The sequence below is a fragment of the Pectinophora gossypiella genome, chromosome 1, assembly GCF_024362695.1.
Source record: "Pectinophora gossypiella chromosome 1, ilPecGoss1.1, whole genome shotgun sequence".
Lineage (NCBI taxonomy): Eukaryota > Metazoa > Arthropoda > Insecta > Lepidoptera > Gelechiidae > Pectinophora > Pectinophora gossypiella.
Genome location: NC_065404.1, coordinates 9,049,888 through 9,073,444, shown reverse-complemented (window position 1 = coordinate 9,073,444; position 23,557 = coordinate 9,049,888). Strand labels below are relative to the sequence as shown.

The following is a 23,557-nucleotide window of genomic DNA, read 5'->3' as shown; positions in this document are numbered from 1 at the left end:
AGTTAGTTCTACTACTCGACCGGAACGGATATTTACCCGACTACTAAAGCATTATCATCAATTACTTCGTTTGATTAGTAAAATACCCTTTTGCGAATCTATTTCTATTGTACCGACAGCCGGGCCCGAAGGATCAGAGGTCACTGGGGGCCATGAGAACGCAGGCTGATTAATTTTGTACTTCACGGAGCACAAAATTAATATGAAGAAACAAATCGTATTTTAGAATACGTATCATCACTAATTTAAGAGCCAAGCTCTTGTCATTGTAGCATTATCCGTTTTTGTCTGTCAAAGGCCAATTCTTTCACTTCCTTATAAGACACGACATTTACCTTCTCTTTAATCTGTTCCATGAGGATACTTATAATTAATGATTCTTAAAAATTTATTAAAATGCCATATAAACAAGAAAAAAATAATTATAGTATTTATTTTTTGTGATTAAAATGCTGTTCAATATTTTGCACGTGTCAATCATCATCATCAGCCCATTAGCGTCCCCATTGCTGGGGCACGGGCCTTCCCTATGGATGGATAGGGAAATCGGGCCTTAAACCATCACGCGGGCCCAGTGCGGATTGATGGTTATTAACGACTGCTAATGCAGCCGGGACCAACGGCTTAACGTGCCTTCCGAAGCACGGAGGAGCTCGAGATGATTTTTTTTTTGTGGTCACCCATCCTATGACCGGCCTTTGCGAAAGTTGCTTAACTTTAACAATCGCTGACCGAGCGCGTTAACCGCTGCGCCACCGAGCTCCTTAAATATTCATAAACATGATAAAAATCTCCTTAATAATATTTTTATCTGATTCATTTTTTCAATGGTTTGTTAACACCGCTAACTACGTAGGTTTACAACACAGTTTACACAGTCGCCTCCGGCCAAAATTCTGCGGCCGAACTGCAGATATACGTACTGATGCAATATTAAAATAGTTAGGTAGGTACCATAACGTATTTTTCGACATATTATTTCTCTTCTTCTATCGTGTGGGTTGTGAGGTAGAGTACCAGCCTCATCAAAACTGGTGTCAGGGTTACTATTGAGCCGCCAAAGGCCCCTGACATGGCTCATGTTACGACTAGTTACTTACATCACTAAGTAGTAACCGAGACCAACGGCTTAACGGGCCTTCCGAAGCACGGATCATCTTGGTTTCGGACAATCAGGTGATCAGCCTGTAATGGTCTAACCAAACTAGGGACCTCAAAGTAATTTGTATGATATGTCCCCATCGGGAATCGAACCCAGGACCTCTGGATCGTGAGTCCGACGGTCAACCACTGGACCACGGAGGTCGTTATCGTGGTGGTAGTGGTCGTTAGGTTCGACATATTTACATTAGAGGTTATTGAGGTGAGGTTATTTCGTACTGAAAAATGTCTTATTAAAGTACTTACCTACTTAGATTACGTATTTCAGTTAAGGTTAACTAGAAAGATTGTGCTTTATTTTGGAATGTGTTGCTGTTAAATGGTCCTGAGAAATTGCTCCGGAAACCGATGAAGAGCTTTTTCCAACCCATACATAAAATATTGAATGGGTAGGTACCTATTCTTATAGGTCCCCACAAATGCTAAAGTAAGTATACGTGTATGCTCCATACTCCGCGATTAATCGAGGTATCTAGACATGTGCCAAGTTGTGGGAGCATTAAGCTATTGCTGTTCGCTTATTAAGGACTACTCACACTGCATGCTTAAACACGTCATAACGATGACATTGTCGAAATCACTTCATAATGACGATTGGTAATGAAATGTCATTGCAGGCTTGCTTCACCAGATGATTCCGTTGGTCCCGGATAGTAAAAATTAGCCGTAAAATACCACCACCAATCCCCAGTGGAGCAGCGTGGTGGAGTATATTCCATACCCCCTCCTGTTGTTTAAGGGAAGACCTGTGCAAAGCAGTGGGACGTGTACCTATGTAGGCTGTTTATGTTTAAGAAATGATCAAAATAAATTATACCATTTTCCATCTCAGGTCTTCGTAATTAAAAAATAGCATAGAATAAGGAATAATACTACGTATAGAACGGCAACTCTCCGCTCCCCACCAGCGTCTGAGATAGGTTTACCTCACCCCCCCCTCGAACATAGTTTAGACTTGAATTGTATGGTGTCAGACGTCACACACAGACACGCGTGTACGATTATGTCAATGTGTAGTGTCTGTGTAAAACGAGGTAGTTTGTATGAAGTGTCCGGGGTGCTGAAAGTTGCCTTCTGATTACTTTTGTCGCTGCCTACTCCATTAATAATTACATTACACATAATTTCAGAATGTATAAGTACTTATAAGTATGTAATCTTTTATACCTACCTCGGTGTTAGGTACAGATTTCTCTCTTAGTCAACTGAACTGACTGAATAGAAAGCGCCTGATACGACTTCAACTGATTAGAGGAAAGCCATAAAAAAACTTAATTTGATTTTGATTTAAATGAAGACCTTGTTCCTGGTAGTCAGAACTTTAATTTCTCTATTTAATTAACTACACCTATTAAGTTGAGCGAACAAACGATAAGACCGGTGTCGTAGTTTCAATTCAAAGTTTTATCAGTAACCGTAGCATGGCACCCGCATATAGACGCTAAGGTAGGTAGTTAATTTATCGAGCCGCACGCGTTATTGAGGTGCCATGCTGCGGCCCTCGATTTTGGTAATAGGTTTTATTCGCAACGATGTATATAAATAAAAAGCTAAGTAGTAAATAGCTAACCTATTGAGCTTCTATACAACATACCTACTTAGTAAAACTACTAGAACAACGTTGATATCTCAGCGAGACTATATGTGAACCATTAGAATTGTTTTATTTATGGCCTAGCCGGTAGCGCGCAATATGCGTGCAGCATGCCACGGAGGCTTTTGTTGCAGATTTCACAATCAAGGACTTGACTTGAGTACTTATTTACATGATTAACCTACTATAAACTACCCAAAAAAGCTCTAAAGAAAGAAAGATTATTATAATATTTTCTCCTGGGATGGACTGCGTGATTCTGGCAACAGCATTCTGAAAGTAATCTCTGAGGACGTAATAAGTCCGATTTTAAATATTGGCTGTATGTACACCGGAACGCAAATCGGAAGTAAGACTGACAGTATTAACAATATTAATACTTCTATATTATAATTAATTTTACGTGTCTGTTCTATTGACATTATTAGTTGTAATTGTAAGGGTGTTTTATGCCTCAATAAAGAAATTATATTATTATGTTGGTCATTTCCATATCTCGGGCCTATGGAGTCCCGGACTTTTGGAAGGCGTGCGTGGGGCCGAAGCCAACACGATAATCTAAATGTGGTATGACACCAACCGGCGATTATCCCTGTATGCACTATGGGAGTGCACCCAAAGACAATCCCCGGTTCGTGTAGGACTATTGCAGATTATGGGAACAAAGGGAACTGGGCTATCGAGTTGCGGGTTAGTGGATACTGGGGCTATGGGGGACTATTGCGCCTGCTCGACCAATGTTGATAACAAGGATACAATGAACAGGCGGTGACTCGCCACTCACTGGATAGGCCATCTATCTAACCGACGCGACTGGACGGCAAGGCAGCAACATGGTTGTGAGCAGCTCAGGGTGTCGAGAGGTGTACACCGCTTTCAGCGAGCCGGTTTACTCGCCTCATCAACTCCCGACTTATGCATATTTCACTTCTACCTTGTGAGCGTATAGCTCTAACGCCCGAGGTTTCTTCATCTTCGGGCTTCGCCTGCGACGGGGAGACATTCTCGGGGCGTGGCCCCTTTAATGTGGCCGCACTCGCCGCCCGCAAAGACGGGCGTGCCACGGGGTTGGGACACGGCGGGCGAAGACGCCCCTCCGTGAGCCCGATGGTGAAGTCGGATCCTTGAAGTCGAGTCCGTGGTGCCGCTAGCGAGGCCGAGCCCACCGGGTGGTTCCCCGTTAGGAGAGGCCCAGTGAGCGCCCGTCAGCTAGCGGTGGTCTTGTCCGGTGAAGCTGCTCCGTAAACATTTTTTTTTTACGTTGGGAAATGCATTACGCATGGTTATGTGGGACTCCCCGGGTGTCGCCACCCGGTATACCCACTAAAACCCAACGGTGTTCCTCCTTGCCGCCCTGTGGCGGGGATACGGGAGCCCATGGGAGCGCGTCAAGCGCCTCCCCCTCCGCCGGGGGCTGCCCGGAACACTTGGGGAGCCCTACAGCACGGGACCTATGTTGTGGACGTCAAGGTCGATTGCGTCCAAGTACGCCCGTCGCCGCCGACAGAGTCTTCCCGCTCCCTCTCCGCCGCTTCCTTCGCGGACATAGTCATGTCACCGCTCTCCAGTTTATTTAATTAAATACACCAACTCAACTCTACCATCATTATCCATCATATTTAAAAGGTCTTGTATCCAAAACGGCAAAAATTGTAAAGTAAATTAAGAAGTAAAAATTACCACAGATAAAAACAAATATAGGAAAGAGGTGACTTATTCAATGACGAATTGTACAACGACTATCGCCATCTCTTGGTATTATTATACAATAATCTGAGATACAAAGATTATAACGATTATGGAGTGATATAATAATATGTTTTCTTTTTTAATTACATTTTCAAAAACATATATTCTGTTATTTAGGCGCATTATTTTTACATTTTAGTAAATAAATACCATACTATGTATGAACTAAAATAGATGGTAGGCGTAAGTTTTGCATATTTAAAAACAGAGATGGCGTTGTATTATAGGTCAAACATAATAGGTACTTTTAAGTTGATGAAGGACTTTCCAGACTACGTTCCACAAAATAATTACGTTAATAAAGTAAGCTATATAAATGTTACTAATTGCCAATATCCTTTGACAGACATATTATGCATCTTTTATCTTCGTTTTTGGATATAAATGTTCTTCTTACCCTTTTTATTACACCTAGCCACAACTACACCTTCCACCCATAAATATAGCAATAATACCCAATATAATAAATATTTTAATAAATGCTTCTGCTATTACATTGTATTTTTGAGCGCCATCTATATTAGTTTTGGGGAACGTAGCCTGAAAAATCCTACATTGTTTTCCACCACTGCTGCTTTTTAGTCTGTATTACCAAAATTTGACAACCTGTCAGTTTTGTTTGACACTCGATGACGATTTCTCAACGTGAATGTGTTAATTTTGTTAAAGATGCTTCCTTGAATTAAACGGGAAGACTAGAACTTTTAAGTAAATTCGACGAGGAATTTCCAAGCAAAATGACAGAAAAATCGACTCCGCTCCTAGCAGTATTGCAGCTCCTACGGAAATATAATTTGAAGGTAATTTATCCTCAAGTTATACCTCTTGTTTACCGTTGTATACCAAATATTTTTATTTGGATCAATATCGGATAATGATGGGTTTCAGGGAACTGAAGAAATACTTAGAAAAGAAGCGAGTCTTGGCGATGTAGAGTTTGAGAATTTGGATTTACCGGAGGTTGAGCTGGCCAGTATTCTCACAGCTCACCATACTGAAAGTGACCCTTACAGCTATGAATTTGCTTACGATAGTCTGAAGAAATTCGTAGAGAACTGTTTGGACATGTATAAAGTAAGTGCCTATTGTGTTTCATTTTGCTGCAGTAATCAAAAAGAATTATGTAAATAAAATGTGCTATATAAATGTTACAACTTGCCACTCTTACTCACATACATATTGCTTCCTAACAATAGTAACTGTTCTATCCACAGTGGTAGGACTTGTATTTACACTAATTCGGTTGTATTAACCACCATTTCAAGCGTCCTAGAATTACAAGTGTGAACATTTTATATTTTCAGCATGAGTTATCTACTCTACTATACCCTGTATTTGTGCACATGTATTTGAGCCTGATATTGTATGGACACAATGAGCATGCAGCAAACTTCCTGGAAAAGTTTGGACCAGAGCAAGAGGATTACTATCAGGAGGACTTAACTAAGCTTTCCGTTGTCAAAAATGTAGATCAAATTAAAGGCAATGACATGGTTGAAGCTTACAGGTGATAAACGCTTTAGTTTAAGATTTTAAAATCCTCATGTCTCATCAACTAGAGAATAGTTTTCAAATGGTAGTGTCTAAAATATAAAATTTATAAGTAGGAAATGTATGAGTAGGAGTTTATCAAATGTTTGTTAATTCATTTGACAAGGATAGTTATATTTTTTTCTTAACCAAGGTAAAGAAAATCATGGTATTCTATGCATGATGCTCTGAGATAAAAAGAAAAAACCAAACATGTACTAACTTTGATTCATCATAGTTTACTTAAAAAAATACTCAAAATGTAAAAGGTGAATATAGGTGTAGGTGTACAAAAAAGCATTTTACAAAAATACATGCTATTTATATATATTTTAGCTCCAACAAGTTTGTTGTCCAGCTATCCAGAGACGCATCATCCCAGCTAAAACGGTTCCTCCATGAGCAAAAGAACTCCACAGTAATTATAAACGTCATCAACAACCACATACAGATTGAGGTGCATGATGGACCTGGTCGCACTCAGGCTCAAGTGAGGGCCACAGCGGGGGGCCTACTTGGAGAAGCTACTAGAAACGGTATGTTTTGGTATACCATAAGCAAAAATTGATTGGTTGGTTGATCATCATATTCTAATTCAAAATCTGGTTGGTACATTAATGCAGTATACACAAACTAAATGCAAAACAGAGATATACTATTTGCTTAGACATGAGTGTGACGTTAGAAATCTCTTGAACTAAGTTTTGGTTTTGGCCTTAGTTTCGGTCAGATTTCAGTTGAAACCGAAACCCGTAGATAGGCCGAAACCGAAAATTCGGTCAGACATAGAGTTAGTGTGAACATCACATCACATTCAGAATTAAAATTGAATAGGCTAGTTTCCAACTAGTCAAATCAGTTACTTTTTACTAAACGTCAAAACACGAAATTACTATGGAATTTGTATGAAAAAGCACTCTGTGACGTCATAGAAAAACGTGACAAAATGTCGGACTTATTATTACGTTTTTCTTGATTAAAATTCATAAATAAGTTTAATAGAAAAAAGAAAATGTTTTTCGTTAGTTTTAGATGTGTCTTTATTTAGTAATCAGAATTTCATAATTTATCTTGAACCTAGTACACGACCCAATTGTATTTCTAAAATCTCTAATTTTCAAAAATCAAAGTCAAAGTGTACTACAAAGTACATAAAATGACTTTGATATAATCTGGAAATTTTATAAATTTCAGAGAATCGCACCAAAGTATACTATGGTCTTCTGAAAGAGCCTGACATCCAAGTTCTGCCAGCGCCAATAGAGGACGAGGAGGAGCCAGAAGAAACACCAGATAAACCAAAAAAGAAAAAAGCGAAGAAAGATAATATATTCATGAAGAAACCTAAATCGGACCCCAATGCTCCTCCTAATGATAGAATTCCATTGCCGGACTTGTAAGTACAATTCATATCTCTTTGAATTGCCTATTTTCGAATGCACCATTACGGTTGATGACGCTTAGCTATAGAGAGCCGCCAAAACACGGCGGCATAATGAAATTTTTTTTTTCCTGGCTATATCTGCAATCAGTATCTTTTTTTTATAATGAAAATAGAAATACGAAGTTATAGCTCACAAATGGATTTCTTAGTGCTATGTATACAAACATACATAAAGTCAAGCCTATTTTCCACTGGGGAAAGCAGAGAGTATGGAATTCCATGTGCTTACTTCCATTACACTTTGTGTTGTCTTATAAATCTTATAATACCTATTCTTTTGATTGCAGAAAAGAAACGGACAAGATTGAAAAAGGCAAGGCATTGAGAGAGGCGTCAAAACGCGTGCAACTCGGCCCTGACAGTCTACCCTCCATCTGCTTCTATACCCTTCTAAACAGCGGCCACACGGCGCTCTGCGCTGATATATGTGACGACTCCACACTGCTTTCTGTCGGCTTCAACAACTCTACCATAAAGGTACTTTTTGTGTTTTATTACAGACTAGTTTATTTAGATTATAGCATACTTTACTGCTAAGCAAAGAGTAAGAACTTAATCACGTCTTTATTTTCTTGATTGTGATTTTTTATTTTTGTGTGATTATAATACATAATATTGTTATGTTAAAGGTGTGGACTTTGACTCCAGTCAAATTGCGCGGCATGAAATCTGCTGAAAAATTGCAAGATATTGACAGAGAAGCAGGTTAGTGCAATACAATATATAATACAAATTAACACGTTGACAGTCCCCATACAAAATGTTTTGACTTCGTTGTAAGTCCCGCTTATTACTTAATTTTGTATACGTCCTGTTAAAAACGGAAATAATAATAAATATATTCAAATTCTAAACACTTCACAATACCTATTGAGTGCAATAGAAAGTAAACCATATCTCACTATCATGAAAAATTAGAACTTTCAAAGGCCGCACTCATGGCACTGAACAAGTATGGGTCACGGACGTATGGAGCTAGTCCGTCATGACTCCTATATGGATCACTGGACTGTCAAAGTGTTAAACAAAAAAAATATAGAATGCGACTCTATTGCTAAGGTAAAAATTTCTTCCAGGCTACCTTTGGGTGATAGGATAGTACTATTGTAATGTTACTTATCGATTATTGAACAATTGATAGTTGACCTTGAAAACCATCTATAATGTCGATAGTGGCGTATAAGTGACACTAGATAGTACTTCAAATTACAATTAAAATTACTAACTTTACTAATATAATCTTATTGCCTCATCATATAGGTGATGTCCTCGTCAGAATGATGGAAGAAAGAGACCGCGACACTTGTCGCACGCTCTTCGGACATTCCGGTCCAGTTTACAAAGTTGCTTTTGACCCGTTCAAGACTATGCTACTGTCGTGTTCTGAAGATTCCACAGGTAATCTTTCGTACATTTTATCACATACACCTACCTATACATAAGTTTAAATAATATAGCAATCATTTTATAGTCCATACTATAGTATTTTGCGTCTAACGTCTAGCAATGCGCCGTCTTGTTGGGCCCAGATGTCCAGACTCAATAGCAATTGTGGTTTGGAATTAGAATGAACCTTGGGCGTTACGACTTTAAAGGCACAGTATAATTACTGGATTACTAAAGGGTCACGCTGTATGCGCAAAAGCTCACCAATGCAGAGCTGCTTGAGAGAGTGATAGCCCGTCTTCTCGCTCTCCCACGTCTCTTTGGGGGAAACGCACCCTAACTGTATTTATGTCAATCCACAGTGAGACTATGGTCCCTGCAATGTTGGACCTGTCTGGTGGTCTACCGGGGGCACGTGTGGCCGGTATGGGACGTGCGATGGTCACCCCACGGCCACTACTTCGCTACCAGCGGCCACGACCGCTCGGCACGTCTCTGGGCCACCGATCACCACCAACCACTCAGAATCTTCGCCGGACACCTTTCTGATGTTGACGTATGTTTTTTTGGATGATTGTTTTTAGATTATGTATAAATATAAGGTCTAACAGAGAGGTAACTTATATACCTACAGCATACATTGACTCAAAGCCGCACACTCGTAAGAAAAAAGCAACGTATCTATGAATATATACCAAAACAAAACTGTCACACAAATAACAAAACACAAACGATCGTTTATGTACTTTCGACAGAGGGGAACGCGGGCGCTCGACAACTCCCCTTTATATATTTTTTATAATATAAGGGGCACACGAGTAAACGGATCGCCTGATGTTAAGCAAAACGTCAACACACGAAATCGCTATGGAATTTGCATGAAAAAGCAACCTGTGACGTCATGGAAAAACGCACGTACAATAAAATTTTTCATTAGTCAAATTCGTAAATAAGTTAAATAGAAAAATGAAAACGTTTTTTGTCATCTTTAGATCTGTCTTTATTAAGTAATCATAATTTATCTCCGACCTAGGAAACTACCCAATTACACCCGCTACACCAGGGGGATCACTTTGCCAATTGACAAAGCCAGGGGGGTAAATATCTCTTGAGTAACTAATTACTCTCTTGACTTGAGTAAGTAATTGTACGAAAAGGAAATGTATGAGTAGTTGTAAGCCCCGCGTGTGTAATCTCATATGATGTGAGCAGTGCTATATGAATGATGCATATTTGTGGATTTATAAACGATTGAAGCTTTTTTACCCGACACTAGCGAATCAAAAAGGAGGGTTATGTGTTTTAGCCACTATGTATGTATGTGGAACAGGCGTACATACAACGTCTGTTCCAAACTTCCAACTTCTAAACCACTTGTCAGAATTTAACAAATGAGGTGTCATTAGAAGCGCCTTAATTGCCCGGTGATTAAAGGCTATGTAAATTGTGACGTCACGTTAAATTCAATGTGGCGCCCTCTAGAGGACGAAAAAAAGTTTTTAAACATATATTTTTTTCTTCGAAATTGTACCTTGTGTATCTTTCGTCTTTTCAGTGTGTTCAATTCCACCCAAACTCGAATTACATCGCAACGGGCTCTAGTGACCGTACAGTGCGTGTATGGGACTGCTTAACGGGAACCCAAGTTCGTATAATGACTGGACATAAGGTAATTGAATAATTTAATACCAAACTATTTTAAAAAAGAAATTGTGAATGTAAAAATCTCAAAAGATCGACGGATTTCATTTGATATTAACTCAGAATCATGAGCTGAATCATCCCCCTAGTATTCGTAGTCTCTAAAATTGTTTGTTATAACTTGCAGTCGCCAATATTCACCCTGGCGTTCTCCGTGTGCGGGCGTTGGCTGGCGTCGGGCGGCGGCAGGGGCGAGCTGATGGTGTGGGACCTGTCTACCGGCGCGCCCGCAGCCACGCTGCCGCCCTCGCATACCGCGCCCATACATGCGCTCGCCTTCAGCCGCGACGGAACTATTTTGTCTACTGGTAAATATAGCTTATATCCTTATTGAGCCGTCAGGCCTGAAACTGGATGACAGCGGCAGCGGCGCGGCGGCCTCTGTTCCGTTTTCGATGCCAACAGCGGCCAGATCGCGCGGTGTTGCGGCGGTATAGAGTTGTGTCTCAAATGAACGCGATGTCGAAACGGCGACAACGCATTTTCGATTGTAGTTCTTTTGTTTCGTACGAATTATTATGGGCAAAAGAAGATCTGAATCCCTATAATGAACAAAGGAAACAAATAGGCGAGTTCCAAACGCAGAGACACCGCTCGACTAGAGCGCACCGCTCGCTTCCCGCGCCGCTGCCATCGAGAACACTTCAATATAAATCTTAGCATTTGAACGCGCCGCTCCCCGCACCGCCGCCGCCGCAGTCATCCAGTTTGAGGCCTCAGGCAAAGATGTTTCTTAAGTTTAAAAAATATTTAGACTCGACACAAACCCTCCTACAACTATACGTTTAATTCTGCTGGCCAGTTATTCTGTGCGCCATGTGGCCGAACCTTCAAATCGAAGTTCGGTTTTGCTAGCCACATTAGAGCCTATCATAACATCGACCTGGGATAGACATTTAGGAGTCGCCATCGCCGGACACGGCTTGGATGATGATGACTATATGGCCTTTTATAGACAGCGATACAACTCGCCACCTATAAAGTTGGTCTAACTAACAGAAAGCTCGGTACTTAGTTCATGTTGCGATGGATGTATCTCCAACGGGGTAGATTGGGATATAATCGAGAACATGTTATATGGCCGCTTAATAATAACCCTGACACCCACACAGTAGAAGAATACTTTACCTGCTCGTAAAGTGCGTTACATATTTCTAGGTAACCTATTGTGTATAGGTACTTAATAAATACATAGTGCCTTTTTGAAAAGGGGCAGAATTGCATTACTGTCATATATAAATATGCAGGCAGGAAGAAAAAGTGTGGGAACTATGAAAACTCAAAATGAGTCGTAACTCGTGTGAGTTGCGTATAATTCCGTCATAGACAGAGTCATTACCAAAGGGCCATATGTAGACATATATTTTAGTACTAAAATACGAAGTAGTATCATTAGACGGCTTGTGGCGCGAGGCACGATTACGAGTTCACACTCGTAATAGGACATATGCTGTGGTTTAAGTATGTATGGCTGGTAGCTCTACTTTTTGTATGTATGCAAAATCTTACGAGTTTGCTTTCAGGAGTTATAATTTGTTTCTTGATTTCTATATTTATTCCTCTATTTGCAGGATCTTTAGATTGCACCATAAAGCTATGGGACTTCGCAGCAATTACTGAAGAAGTCACAGCTGAAGAAAATGGAACAGGCAACACGGCACCAAAGGATGACAAATATTTACTACGCTCCTTTGCCACAAAGAATTCACCTATCAAAACCTTACATTTCTCGAGACGCAATCTGTTATTAGCTGTAGGTACCTATGAAGGAAGTTCGTAAGAATAATTATAAATTACAATTACTTTGTCATATAAATCTTTATTTGACCAATGTACAATATTTTTTGTATGTAACCAGATTACTAAAGAAAAGGAGTGTTGTAATTTGCATAAACCGTTTCACCATGTCCTTTATTTATATGGTGGACAAGGAACCATAAAACAATGTGATCATAATATTTGTAAGAGATATGACCTTTCTGATGTTATAAACTGTATCATTAAGTTCAATATAGACTCATTACTTCTGGATACTTGTGCTTTCATTGCTTGTTTGAAGTCTTCCTTAACTCCTTTGTCAGCTCCACGAGTACCAATTCTTCTTTGGCCCAAATGTTGCTGTGAGTTGGGCAGAATGTCCAGAGCAACATTATTCCCCTGTTCATTCCATATGAAACTGAGTTCTTCCAATATATCAATATGTATAATATAAGCTGAGAAGAGGTGATAATGAAAAACACCACTTTGTCTTATTATATCCAATATTCGGATGAAAATTGCTTCTTCTTGGGGCCAACCCAGCTGCATCAACACTAAAATATGTCCATATGTTAAATCTGAATTGTTTCCTGAATTAAGCAGGATCCTTATTAACAAAGTACAAAAATAGTGCATAATAGGCATTTTACTCAGTGGCAAAAAGTGCAAGTGTCTATTTTTACCACCAATAATTAATTCTGTTTCCAAAGCTCCTTCAACATTTGGAAGTTGTGGTAATGCACCCAAAATGTTTTCAATACAAGGTGCATATTTTTTCAGGGAGAAATTGATCGAAACTCTCACAATATTGCTTACAAGACAGTTGGAAGTGGAGGGCGGAAGGGCTTCATCATAACGTCCACGAAAGAGAGCTAACTCTTCAACAAAGCCTTCAGTCCATGGTTTGACTTGCAGCTGACTAGTCAACTTTGAGAATTCACGGGAAATGACTTCATTGCTATGCAGCAGCTCCCAGCAGTTGGCTGCAGCTTGGAACTGATGTGCAGATGCACCAGTCACCTCTACATCACCTTTCCTTCTTTTGGGTGGTGGCTGATCAGGATCAAATAATGCTTCCACTAATATATGATTACCCTTCATAGAACGTTGTTCATAAAGGGCTCTTAAAAAGAAAGTTGTGCCACAATACAAAAGTTGTCGACAATCTTCACAATTTCTCAAAGACAATAGTTTCTGGAAATATGTATCTTTATTCAAGCTATTACTGTAGTTGACCAAGTATGAGTCCCATCCCAGTTGTCTTCCTAATAAATCAAGTACTCCATAGAGCCTCTGCCATGGGTCTGCTATATCATGTTCTGTTTCATCATACACATAAGAGTTGTAGAAATCTATTGCTTTGACTAATAAACGTTGAAGTAGTCTCGGGGATTCTAATGAGCTCAAAAGTGGTAAGGTCTCCACCACAAGTAATCTAGCATACCGATTATCATAGAAAAACTTTTCTGCATTTATTAACGTTTTCACAAGACTGTCAACACCCAGCTGTGGAAACTTTTTCAGTAAAAGTACCAGTAACCGACAGTGTTCCATAGTATCATCGCTATTTTCTAGACTTGTTTTTAGAATGGTTAATTGAATATCAGGTATTATGTTATCAAACATTTGACTCAAAAAACTCGTTTCAGTAGTTTTTAATGCATTTGCGATGGCAGATATCTCGGATAACAGATCGGGAAGATTTTGTCTTGACATCATCAATGAACTAAAGCATTCTGCAGCTTCTTGGACATTTCCAGATTGCTTTTCCATTAAATAAGCTTCAAATTGAATTTTAAAATTAGAGGGAAACAAAGTCTTCGCCGTAAGCATCCATGCCTTAGCGGAATGAATATTGTGTTTCTGCGCTTCTTTAGCTCTTGTTATAATATAATCTTCGTCACTCATAGGCGGCTCTAGACCGGGCATGTTGTAGCCGAAGTACACAGAAGAAATACACAAATAATCTGTTGAATTCAAGGTAATTAATTAATCAGGCAGTAATAATAATTCACAACGTCAGGCAAGCGTTGACGAAAATGAAGCAAGCAAGCAAAAAATTTAAAAAAATCGTGCGATGCCAGATGTCATGTGTTTGACATTCTTTTTTTTATCAGAGTTGCCATTTTCCAATGCTACAATTCATGGATCGATTCGGGTTTCGTTCAAGAAATGCAGTCAAAAACCCTTGGTTCTATTATGATATGCAAAAATAATCAATTTTACGATAAGGGATGTAATAGCTAGGAGCCAATGGTCTCCAGATCTTCGTAGATACTTCCCAACATGACGACGACAATACTTCATAATAAGAGCGGCTGCAGCTACTCTGACTTCGGAAAGGGTAACAAAGGAACTTTGCGATGGAAGTTTAGTGAGACTGGCAATCAAATTATATTGTCAGTACTACCTGACCAGCAGATTTGTTGATTGACTAAAGTATTGAAATATATTAGCCAGGCTTAATTAATAATTGACTACTGAAACAAGTTAAAATGAGTGATTATATTTATTAAAATTTAAAATCAAAGAATTTTAATACAAGGAAATATAATCTCTTCGGCCAAATACGTGTAAGAAAATAATCAAAACTGGAAATTTTCTGAAGGTGTAGGTGCCAATTATTAATACATAATTTAAAGCGTGTTTTTTTTACTCTAGAAGGACAGTATCGCGGGCACTAGCATACAAAAGTCTAACAGAATCGCAGTACCCAACGCCTCGACGTGAACCAGTCACGATCACATATGGATCACCTGCTCGTAAAATTCTTTTTGCTTTACAGTAATCGAGAGCTGCCCGCACACGAGATTCCGCTTCAGCACTCCAGTTGCCTCTTGCTACTTCAAAGTAATGCATGGCGCGGACACCTCGCCAGAAACGCAATTGCCTTGCAGTATGACATGCCCTGGTTACTGCAACTATAGGACAAGCTGGTCTTGCGTGTGAAATAATTTTAGCAGTACGTCCAGAATTGGTCAGACAAATAATTACAGTGGCTCGAGATCGCGTAGCTAGTTCAACAGCTCCAACACACAATGCTTTAGTTGGTTCTTCTAGAGGACTTTGCATTAATTCTAAATTCCCGTATATTTGTTGTTGCCACTTAATTCTCTCTGCATGCCTGCAAATAACAGCAGCAGCAGCTAAACAGTGTTCTGCCATGCGAACAGCATCATAAGAAGGTGCAAATTTCTTCAAAGGCGAGTCATAGTGTAATTCTAGCGACAAGACGTCTGCACCATCAAGAACGAGATTGGCAATATCAGTAACGCATAGCGTAGGGATCTGTTCATTTATAACAGCTTTACACAAACAGGGTTTACCGACAGCATTACATTTTGATAAGATAATTTTTTGAGCTATAAATATTTTTTCAACAGGCAAATCGGTACTCAAAATACAACGGTCTACATAAATGCCATCGGCTTCAATTAAAATGTCGTCAATGTTTTGTAATCCCAAAGTAGTTTCTAAACATGCAAACACGAGAATATGTTTTCCTTTATCTGAAAGAATTTCTTTAACTGAATGAATATCATTTCTATTCTGTGTGTTAGGAACCAGTACAGCATCAACGTCAGAAGCAACTGCCCAAGCTATTTGTTGTTCCATATATTCGAAAGGGTCTTGTGAAGAGTTACTACAGGATAAAGAGTCTGCACTATCACCACGACCATCTCCACCATCCAGATCATGAGGCACATGAGAAATTCTGACAGTCATTTTTGGTCCAATAGTTCCTCCTTCAGCGACAATGCACTCTATTGAATCATCGCCAACTTCAGAAATAACTAGTCTTATTTTTCCAGGTGTAAGACTATCAATAAATATTATGTCACCTTTTTGCAAATCAGTTAAATGATCGTAGCCAACATACAAACAATCAGCAGTGCCACTCTCTCTCCAACTAGCATCAGTTGTTAATCTTATAAGATTATTAACAAGAATTTCTATGGTGGCTTTTGGGCCAGCTTTAAGATCCCCAGTTACAATATCTGGTCCTTTAACATCTACTATAAGAGCTAGAGGATATAAATATTCTAGTTCTGCACTATAATTATAGACAGCTTGCCTTATGCTCTGAACAAGCTGTGCACATGCATCTGGTTCTAAATCCCGAAGATTTAGTCGAGCTACCGTCATGCCAGAAGCAATTAATCGTTGGATCGTGGCTGAGTCTCGATTACTAGTGCCTATATCACACATAAGGCCAGTTTGAAGTTCTTCACATGGATTATCATTTATATCTAAATTGCAATAATGTTTTAGCAGTGTCGGTTGTGGTGGAGCAGGCTTCTCTTGAAGAGATGGTGCAGCTTCCAAAGGTATATGCCATGGTAAAGCCATCGTGTTAAAATAACTATTCACCCTTAATATTTGCCGAAATTTAAATTATTAAACACGTCGCTTGTTAAAATAAGTTTGTACCAATAAAATTAATAGCAAATCTTCGTGTCACTTTTCATGTCAACTTATATCTTTTTAGTGAAACAAGCTGCCAAGTATATTTTACAAATAAGTAAAAACATTGCTCTGAGGCATACATGGTCCAACCAAACGAACTCATTACGCTAACAGCATTACCAAGCCAAGGCAAGTCAATCTGCTAAGTATAACGATATTTTTTGATCACTTTTGCACGAATCTGCGTGATTTAATAACAAATTTAATAACATTATGTTTTAAAAACCTAACTTGTGTGTATGACTAGGGCTTAAATGACAAGGAGTTAAATTCATTTGGTTTATTTAGGAGATAAAAATAACTTCATTTATTTGTTTTTTATTATTTTTTATTTATGGTAACACTGTCACTAAATGAACAGAAAAAAAAAGAGCGAGCGGTAGCGATGGGTCGTTATCGGTTTTTGAGATAACGTAACGTAAGCGTTATGTGATTTCCAATAACTAGTTTCTTAACTAGTGATTTTTATAACTAGTTATTTTCACAACGTTCTGAAGCAAACGTGATAATTGTAACGTAAAATCGTTTGGTTACTTGTCATTACGAATATTGTAAAACCAGTGATTTTGCGTGAGTAGTGAAAGTAGCCAAACATCGACGCTATGCCTTAAACATAAGAGTGAATTCGATTTAACTTTATGGCGTTGTGATTAAAAGAGTTATTGAAGACTGATGCCTATTTCGATCGTTTAAATGGCGTTATGAATATCACTAGTTTTTGTTGTAGTGGAAAACGAGTGATCACTGTTCGAGCTCGTAACTGCATATATAACCAGTTATGGTTAATAACGCCCATCGCTAGCGAGCGGGCTTGCTTGACTGCGTGTCACGTTTATATCTTTTTAGCAGAATAAAATGCGTTTTATTTTTCTGTAAACTGCTTTTCTCATTATAAAGTGTAATTAGTAAATGAAGTGTGTGTGAAATCCAAAGCTAAAAAGACTATACCGTCGAATTCAATCAAAAACAAATATTTTCATGTACCTACCATTTGTACTATGCGACCGTGAAGGTTGAGAATGTTACGTCATTTTGCCTTTAGTGTGTGATATGAGCTTATTTATTTTGCCTCTGCACGGGAAAGTGATTTTCACAAGAAAAGCTCGTCGAGTTGTGCACGGTTTACGTTGGTCTTGAACTTTGTAAATGAGTCAAACGCAGTTAGACCGGCTGCTACAAGATGCCGCCATGTTATTTAGTGTCTCTGTCAACTAGTGATCGCGGTTAGCCTGCATAAAACTTGGAGGTTTAGTCCCATTTAGCAGTAAACTGTGAGTAATGCCTTGTTTATATGAATTAAGCTGTGTTAAAACGTATTTTTTATAAATCTTATGACAAAATCTCGTTAAATGTGTGTAAAATAAGAAAATTGTATTGTTTACTGTGGTTTATTGACAGTCAATGTAATGACGTCATTGCATGTAAGTAGGCACTGTCTATCGAATGCCTAGATTCAGCTCAAAACTGAGCATGGATACTGTTTTCAAACATTCGGTGGACATTTTAATTTGTTTTCATAAACACGTAGTCATGTACTCCTAAACCACCCTGATGCGCCCACTGATAATGTGACAAGACATTTCAAAGTATACAATTCAGCCTTGATCACCTGTTATGAGAGGTTATTTTTTGTTCTAATAACCAACAGTTACTGTTTAGCGATTTTAGGACTCGTTATGTTTTATACTATGTACAAAATGTTTTGTTAATGTTTTTATGTTTTTGAAGGGCGTATGTTATTATTTTATTCACACCATTAGCACAGGTAACGGCTAGCAATATAATATAACACATGAATGTATGTATATCTGAATGACCGCACATACTATGATGGAAAATCTTAGTACTTTACTTACCATATAGGGCTAAATGGATCATTTTCACCAAACATGATAAAGCTGCAAAACTTTTGATTTCGAATATGTATTGAAGGGTGACAGATGATAAGACCATCGAACAAAGAGACGAGACACATGTTTTTGGAAGGGACATGTATGGCCATACTAGGGTCGCAGTCCTGTTATGTATATGGTCGTAAGGCCCAAAGTCCTTTTAAAAACCAAATCCCATTGTTTAACTATTGTGTCTGGAAATCTGGGCCTTACGAGGATATGATAAATCATAGTGATGATCTATCATCAGGTGCTCTAGCAACAATTAGACGCACCAATTACATAGAGGATTAGACATATAGGTAAAGAGGCATAGGCATAGAGGATTAGATAGATAGGTACAGTCATGAGCAATATCATGTACCCACTGTTGCAGTATCATATTTGACATTTAATGAGACTTATGGTTTAATTTGTCAACAAAGTTAATGTAACATGGTTTCAAAGTGTATACATATTACTACTCATGACTGTACATGCACCAATACCACCACTTGGATTAACATAACATCTATTCACCCCACTTTATAAGTGTGTGGTTCTCGATCTTGAGGAGAAACATTAACACTACCGCCTTTGGTTAATGATAAAACATTTGTGCTCCTGTAAAGTGGAATATTTTGCCAGAATGTGCTCCATACCCCCTCCAGTTGATTATATTATCTTATGTAAAGGGATATACCTACATATTGGCTGTTAGATTTTATATATATATATATATATATATATATCCATCAGTATACTAGACAACCGATTAAATAAATACAAAACTGACCTATTTCCTTTGAGATCTGTTATTTTCTAATGAATGTTAATAATAATTCCCTAATGTAAATATGTAATAAGAGTATTGCAACTAAGAGCTCAGCACCCTTATGCCAGCATATTGATGAGGCCCAAAAAAAATTTACCATAAAAAATGAAGTAGACAGTTTCATTTCATTCATAGGTACCTTGGGAACTTCCAGTCTGTAATTATTATTTTTTAACATTTTCTGAAATGCTGTGCCTAACCAAAGCATTCCTTAGTTATTATTTGCGATAAATTTGCAAACACAGCAATTTTGAGAAAATATTGTTTTTATTGAAAAAAAAAACATATTTTAAAACCAAGGCTTGATCGAGAATCATGATTCCAAGTCTTCTATCACAAGCATCATTTGCAATTACCACTAGTTTATATATTATTCATACAGATTTGACCATGAGCAATGAGAATAGTCTGGAGGACGTCTTTGATATGGGGAGAGTTATTATTATAATATGGTGTTAGTGCACACCATCACTACCTGTCAAATGACTTTGACCGATACTGGACAAAATGCCATACTTTCAGAAACCTGGGCAACACTCATTAACTTGTAGCATATCTTGCCTGCATTCCCTAATATGTGCTTGTATATCCTACATAATACATGATACAATATAGATTAGAATATAGACGATAGAATATAGGTTGTAATTACTTGCATTTATTATATTCTTGTATGATGCTCTGCAACATATTTGACATGATAAGCAGTATGGAATTATTGAAAGATTTTCCTTCTTCCCGGATCATCAAGTACCTAGCATGCACAATTATAATAAACAAAAAAGAAAATAACTCGTACCTGAGGCCTTCAAGGTTGAGATTTTTATTATTAGACTACACTACACTATCAAAGAGACCCCAGGGTTAAGAAATAAGTAGAGATAAAGTATTAAACAATTACAAAAATATCATAGAATCAATATTACCAATGTTACATTGAATTTTAACATGGTGTATTGGTGCATTGTAGGCACTTATGTTATAATTAGAAGCTAATGTATGAAGCCCAAAATCCAAACTTTATAGTTAAAGGTATTCTAAGTATGTAACATAAAATATTCTAAGTATATAGTGTAGTGTAAATATTAACTACCAAAAGTGTCAAAAGGCATGTCAGGGGCCTTTGGCAGCTAAATAGTAACCCTGACACCAGGGTTGATGAGGTTGGCCATCCACCTTACAACCCACACAATAGAAGAGGTGCAGAAGTAGATTTTTTCTCAAATGATAGCCCTAATTTTGTTTAAACCTACTGTAGGTCTTCTTCAAAAGACTTGGAATACATTGAAATATTTTATATCTGGTGATTAAAAAGGGCCACATTGAAGCTATGCATCTAATAAAATCAAAAGCAATATTGTTATTTTGACATTTGTTTGCGCAATGAGGATAAAAACTGCCTATTTCTCCCATTAGGTGATGCTACTGTTGAGTGTTCTGCTCAGACGACGCCTTGAGCCGAGGTTCGCGCCCAACTGGCACCCTCAGGCCTGTTGTCTGAAATTTTGGTACCGGGTGAGAGCCTTCAGCACTCCCCATTTGTCCAGCCAAGTAGTTAATGCCATCTGCGGCAAATCTAGAATAAGCTACGGCAAAAAAAAAATTGACTTCTTAAATTTTGACAGCGACCCATGCTATTTGAGTAAACAAACATATTTTTTGATTATATTTTTACACTATAACCCTATAATGCTATTAAAAAGCAAAATCATAATGTTATATTTATTCCCTAGAGATTGGAAAGAAGAAAACTTAAAAACACTTATTTTTAATCAAAACTGCCTTTTTCCAACTGATGGGTTTTCTTTTCCGTAATTCATCCTTTAGACAGGATACACTCCATGTTGCTTAACATTTTATAGCAATTTATCACGAATTATGGCTGGACAGTATGGAGAACTGTCAAAACTTAGGACCACTCAACAGTGCTGCCGCCTACATTGAGCTTTTAGTTTTTATCACTACATAGTATAAATTTAAGACATCCTAGACGTCTGTGCTGAACTTCCTTATGACTTTCCTTTTACAACTTTATTTAAGTAGGTATGATCAAAAAGGCTGGACTGTGCTGTGCATTAGTTTTTTGATTCCCATAATATTACATTTATCGATAATATATGCTCCATACACTTCCAACTTATGAGAAATAGCTTGCTCCTTATTTAATATGGCATGGTTAGGGTGACATATCTCTTGTCTCTTTTGCACTAGGCGATGTACTATAAATCTCTGTCTTGCTTTCATTCTAATCATGCTATGTTAAATAGTATATGATTATTATCTATTATAATAAAAGAAAAATAAACTAAAACCGTGTTCTAAGAAGTATGAAGGAAGAAAATATTTCTCGTCGAAATGTTTACCTATAAACAAACAAATTATGTGAAAGTGTGTTGTGTCATCTAAAAAGTAGACAACTTATATTTTATATAGGAGCCGAACTATTTTAATTCTATAGCCAGGTAATATTATCTCTATTACGGCTATCTCGCCGTAGTTGTATGTCAATTTGTTTTATACTTTTTAGAGCGGGATTTTTAGTACGGTTTTAGTTTTTACCCGGTTGCGTCGAAGTAAAAAGGAACCCTCCTTTTAGCTAAACTATTTTGTTTAGAAGTTAGGAGAGAACAGACATACATGTATACAACATAGATAGTGGTCAAACACATAGCCCTCCTTTTTGTATCGCCGTAAAAATAGTAGCTATTCTGAGGGGGTGATTGATAACAGATCCACATGAAACAAGTAAAATCAATTTGTTGGTTGATTTTTTCCTTAGGGATCCTCAAGTATTCTTCATTATTATTTTTATGATGGCGACTGAAACACGTAGTATGGCTCTATTGATTTAAAATCTTTTGAGGTACAGTACTTTGTAATTCACCCGATCCAGAGAGTAAAACTTTTATTTTTTGATAGCATTTCTTTTATTATTATTTATCTCTTTAAAATGGGCGCATCATGTTCTTCATAGTTCTAACAGTTTGTGTATTATAAAGTAATTCTAATTAGGTACATGTCACTATTTTATTGACCTCTTGATAAAAATGAATCATGTTTTTTTTTACAATTAATTACCTTAATAAAGTATTCATTATCGCGACGTAGGATCAACTTTTGTGAGTTTTTGGAACTCAGGGTGCTATGTTATTATGAACGATTATGTATGTATAACCCCTTGAACAAAAACACCTTTAGTACATTTTTATGTTGTACAATACAAATTCACCTGCTAGTCTATCAACTCTGTGCCGATGTTAAAACAAAAAAGGTTTATTTAAAATAATGGCAACATTAACAGAGGTTTCTGCGATATTCTTACATACATACATAAACTCACGCCCGTAATCCCTAATGGGGTGGGCAGAGCCACAAGTAATCAAAGACAACTTGTAGCCACTGTTGATACGATGATAAACCTTATGGTGATAAGGGATCAGCCCATCGCCCATAACATTAGTCCATCATGTAAGAGGGCACAATTCCTCTATCGGCTTTTACGACATGCCCCGGAAGACAAGCAGCTGAACGTTGTCTATGTTTGCAATATTCATAAGTTATATTATTTTACCAAGAAAGGCCCTTCAAAAGTTCAAAATGTTGTGTGGGTTGTTGTTGTGATGTATAAGTATTATCGCACTTCAAAACACTTAAGAAATGGTTTTATTTCTTGGATAAAAAGACGACATTGGGAACTATAATATTTAAAGTTTTAACCTTATTATATTTTGTCCATATTTGACAATTTGGTTGCCTTCTAGACCAGACGTTTCCGAGCTAGGGCATCGTAGTGATAAGACGCCTGAGCCGTGATAAATTCTGATTATTGTTCAGGAGTGCGTATATTATATTATATATTTTTTTAAGTAATACCTAAATTGATTAAAAACTGTCATTACAAGGTGATTACAAGGAATAAATTCAAATAGCAACTTTGGTGGCTCAATAGCGACCCTGGTACCAGGGTTGATGAGGTTGGTACTCCACCTCACAGTCCACAGAAGAAGAATTCAAATAGTTGAAGCTGCAGTAGTTTTAGGCGAGAGAGTTTGGAACGTTCG

At 37.8% G+C, this 23,557-nt stretch overlaps 4 protein-coding genes across 5 annotated transcripts in view; 2 read left to right on the top strand and 2 right to left on the bottom strand.

Moving 5' to 3' along the window:
* The first annotated feature begins 5,130 nt into the window (after window positions 1–5,130).
* LOC126366135 (transcription initiation factor TFIID subunit 5) lies at window positions 5,131–12,596 on the top strand. The gene is made up of 12 exons (XM_050009083.1): window positions 5,131–5,304; window positions 5,393–5,578; window positions 5,809–6,011; window positions 6,371–6,570; window positions 7,229–7,430; window positions 7,766–7,955; window positions 8,108–8,183; window positions 8,739–8,876; window positions 9,227–9,420; window positions 10,420–10,533; window positions 10,693–10,873; window positions 12,137–12,596. The coding sequence occupies exons 1-12, from the start codon at window positions 5,242–5,244 to the stop codon at window positions 12,343–12,345; spliced, it is 1,956 nt and encodes a 651-aa protein (XP_049865040.1). The 5' UTR covers window positions 5,131–5,241; the 3' UTR covers window positions 12,346–12,596.
* On the bottom strand, window positions 12,365–14,410 carry LOC126366146 (integrator complex subunit 10). Its single transcript, XM_050009094.1, has one exon. It carries the CDS (start codon window positions 14,250–14,252, stop codon window positions 12,516–12,518), a length of 1,737 nt encoding a protein of 578 aa, XP_049865051.1. The 5' UTR covers window positions 14,253–14,410; the 3' UTR covers window positions 12,365–12,515.
* A 565-nt stretch (window positions 14,411–14,975) lies between these two features.
* Window positions 14,976–16,673, bottom strand: LOC126366155 (pyruvate kinase-like). The gene has a single exon (XM_050009106.1). The coding sequence runs from the start codon at window positions 16,671–16,673 to the stop codon at window positions 14,976–14,978; it is 1,698 nt and encodes a 565-aa protein (XP_049865063.1).
* Window positions 16,674–17,247: 574 nt separating this feature from the next.
* The window catches only part of LOC126366068 (hormone receptor 4-like), a 51,243-nt gene continuing 44,933 nt past the window's right edge, over window positions 17,248–23,557 (top strand). The window contains exon 1 of one of the 2 annotated variants that reach the window (XM_050009027.1): window positions 17,248–18,061. The gene's annotated coding sequence lies outside the window, so the exon portion shown is untranslated. The remainder of the gene's footprint in view (window positions 18,062–23,557) is intronic. The other variant, XM_050009010.1, reaches the window with a different exon arrangement.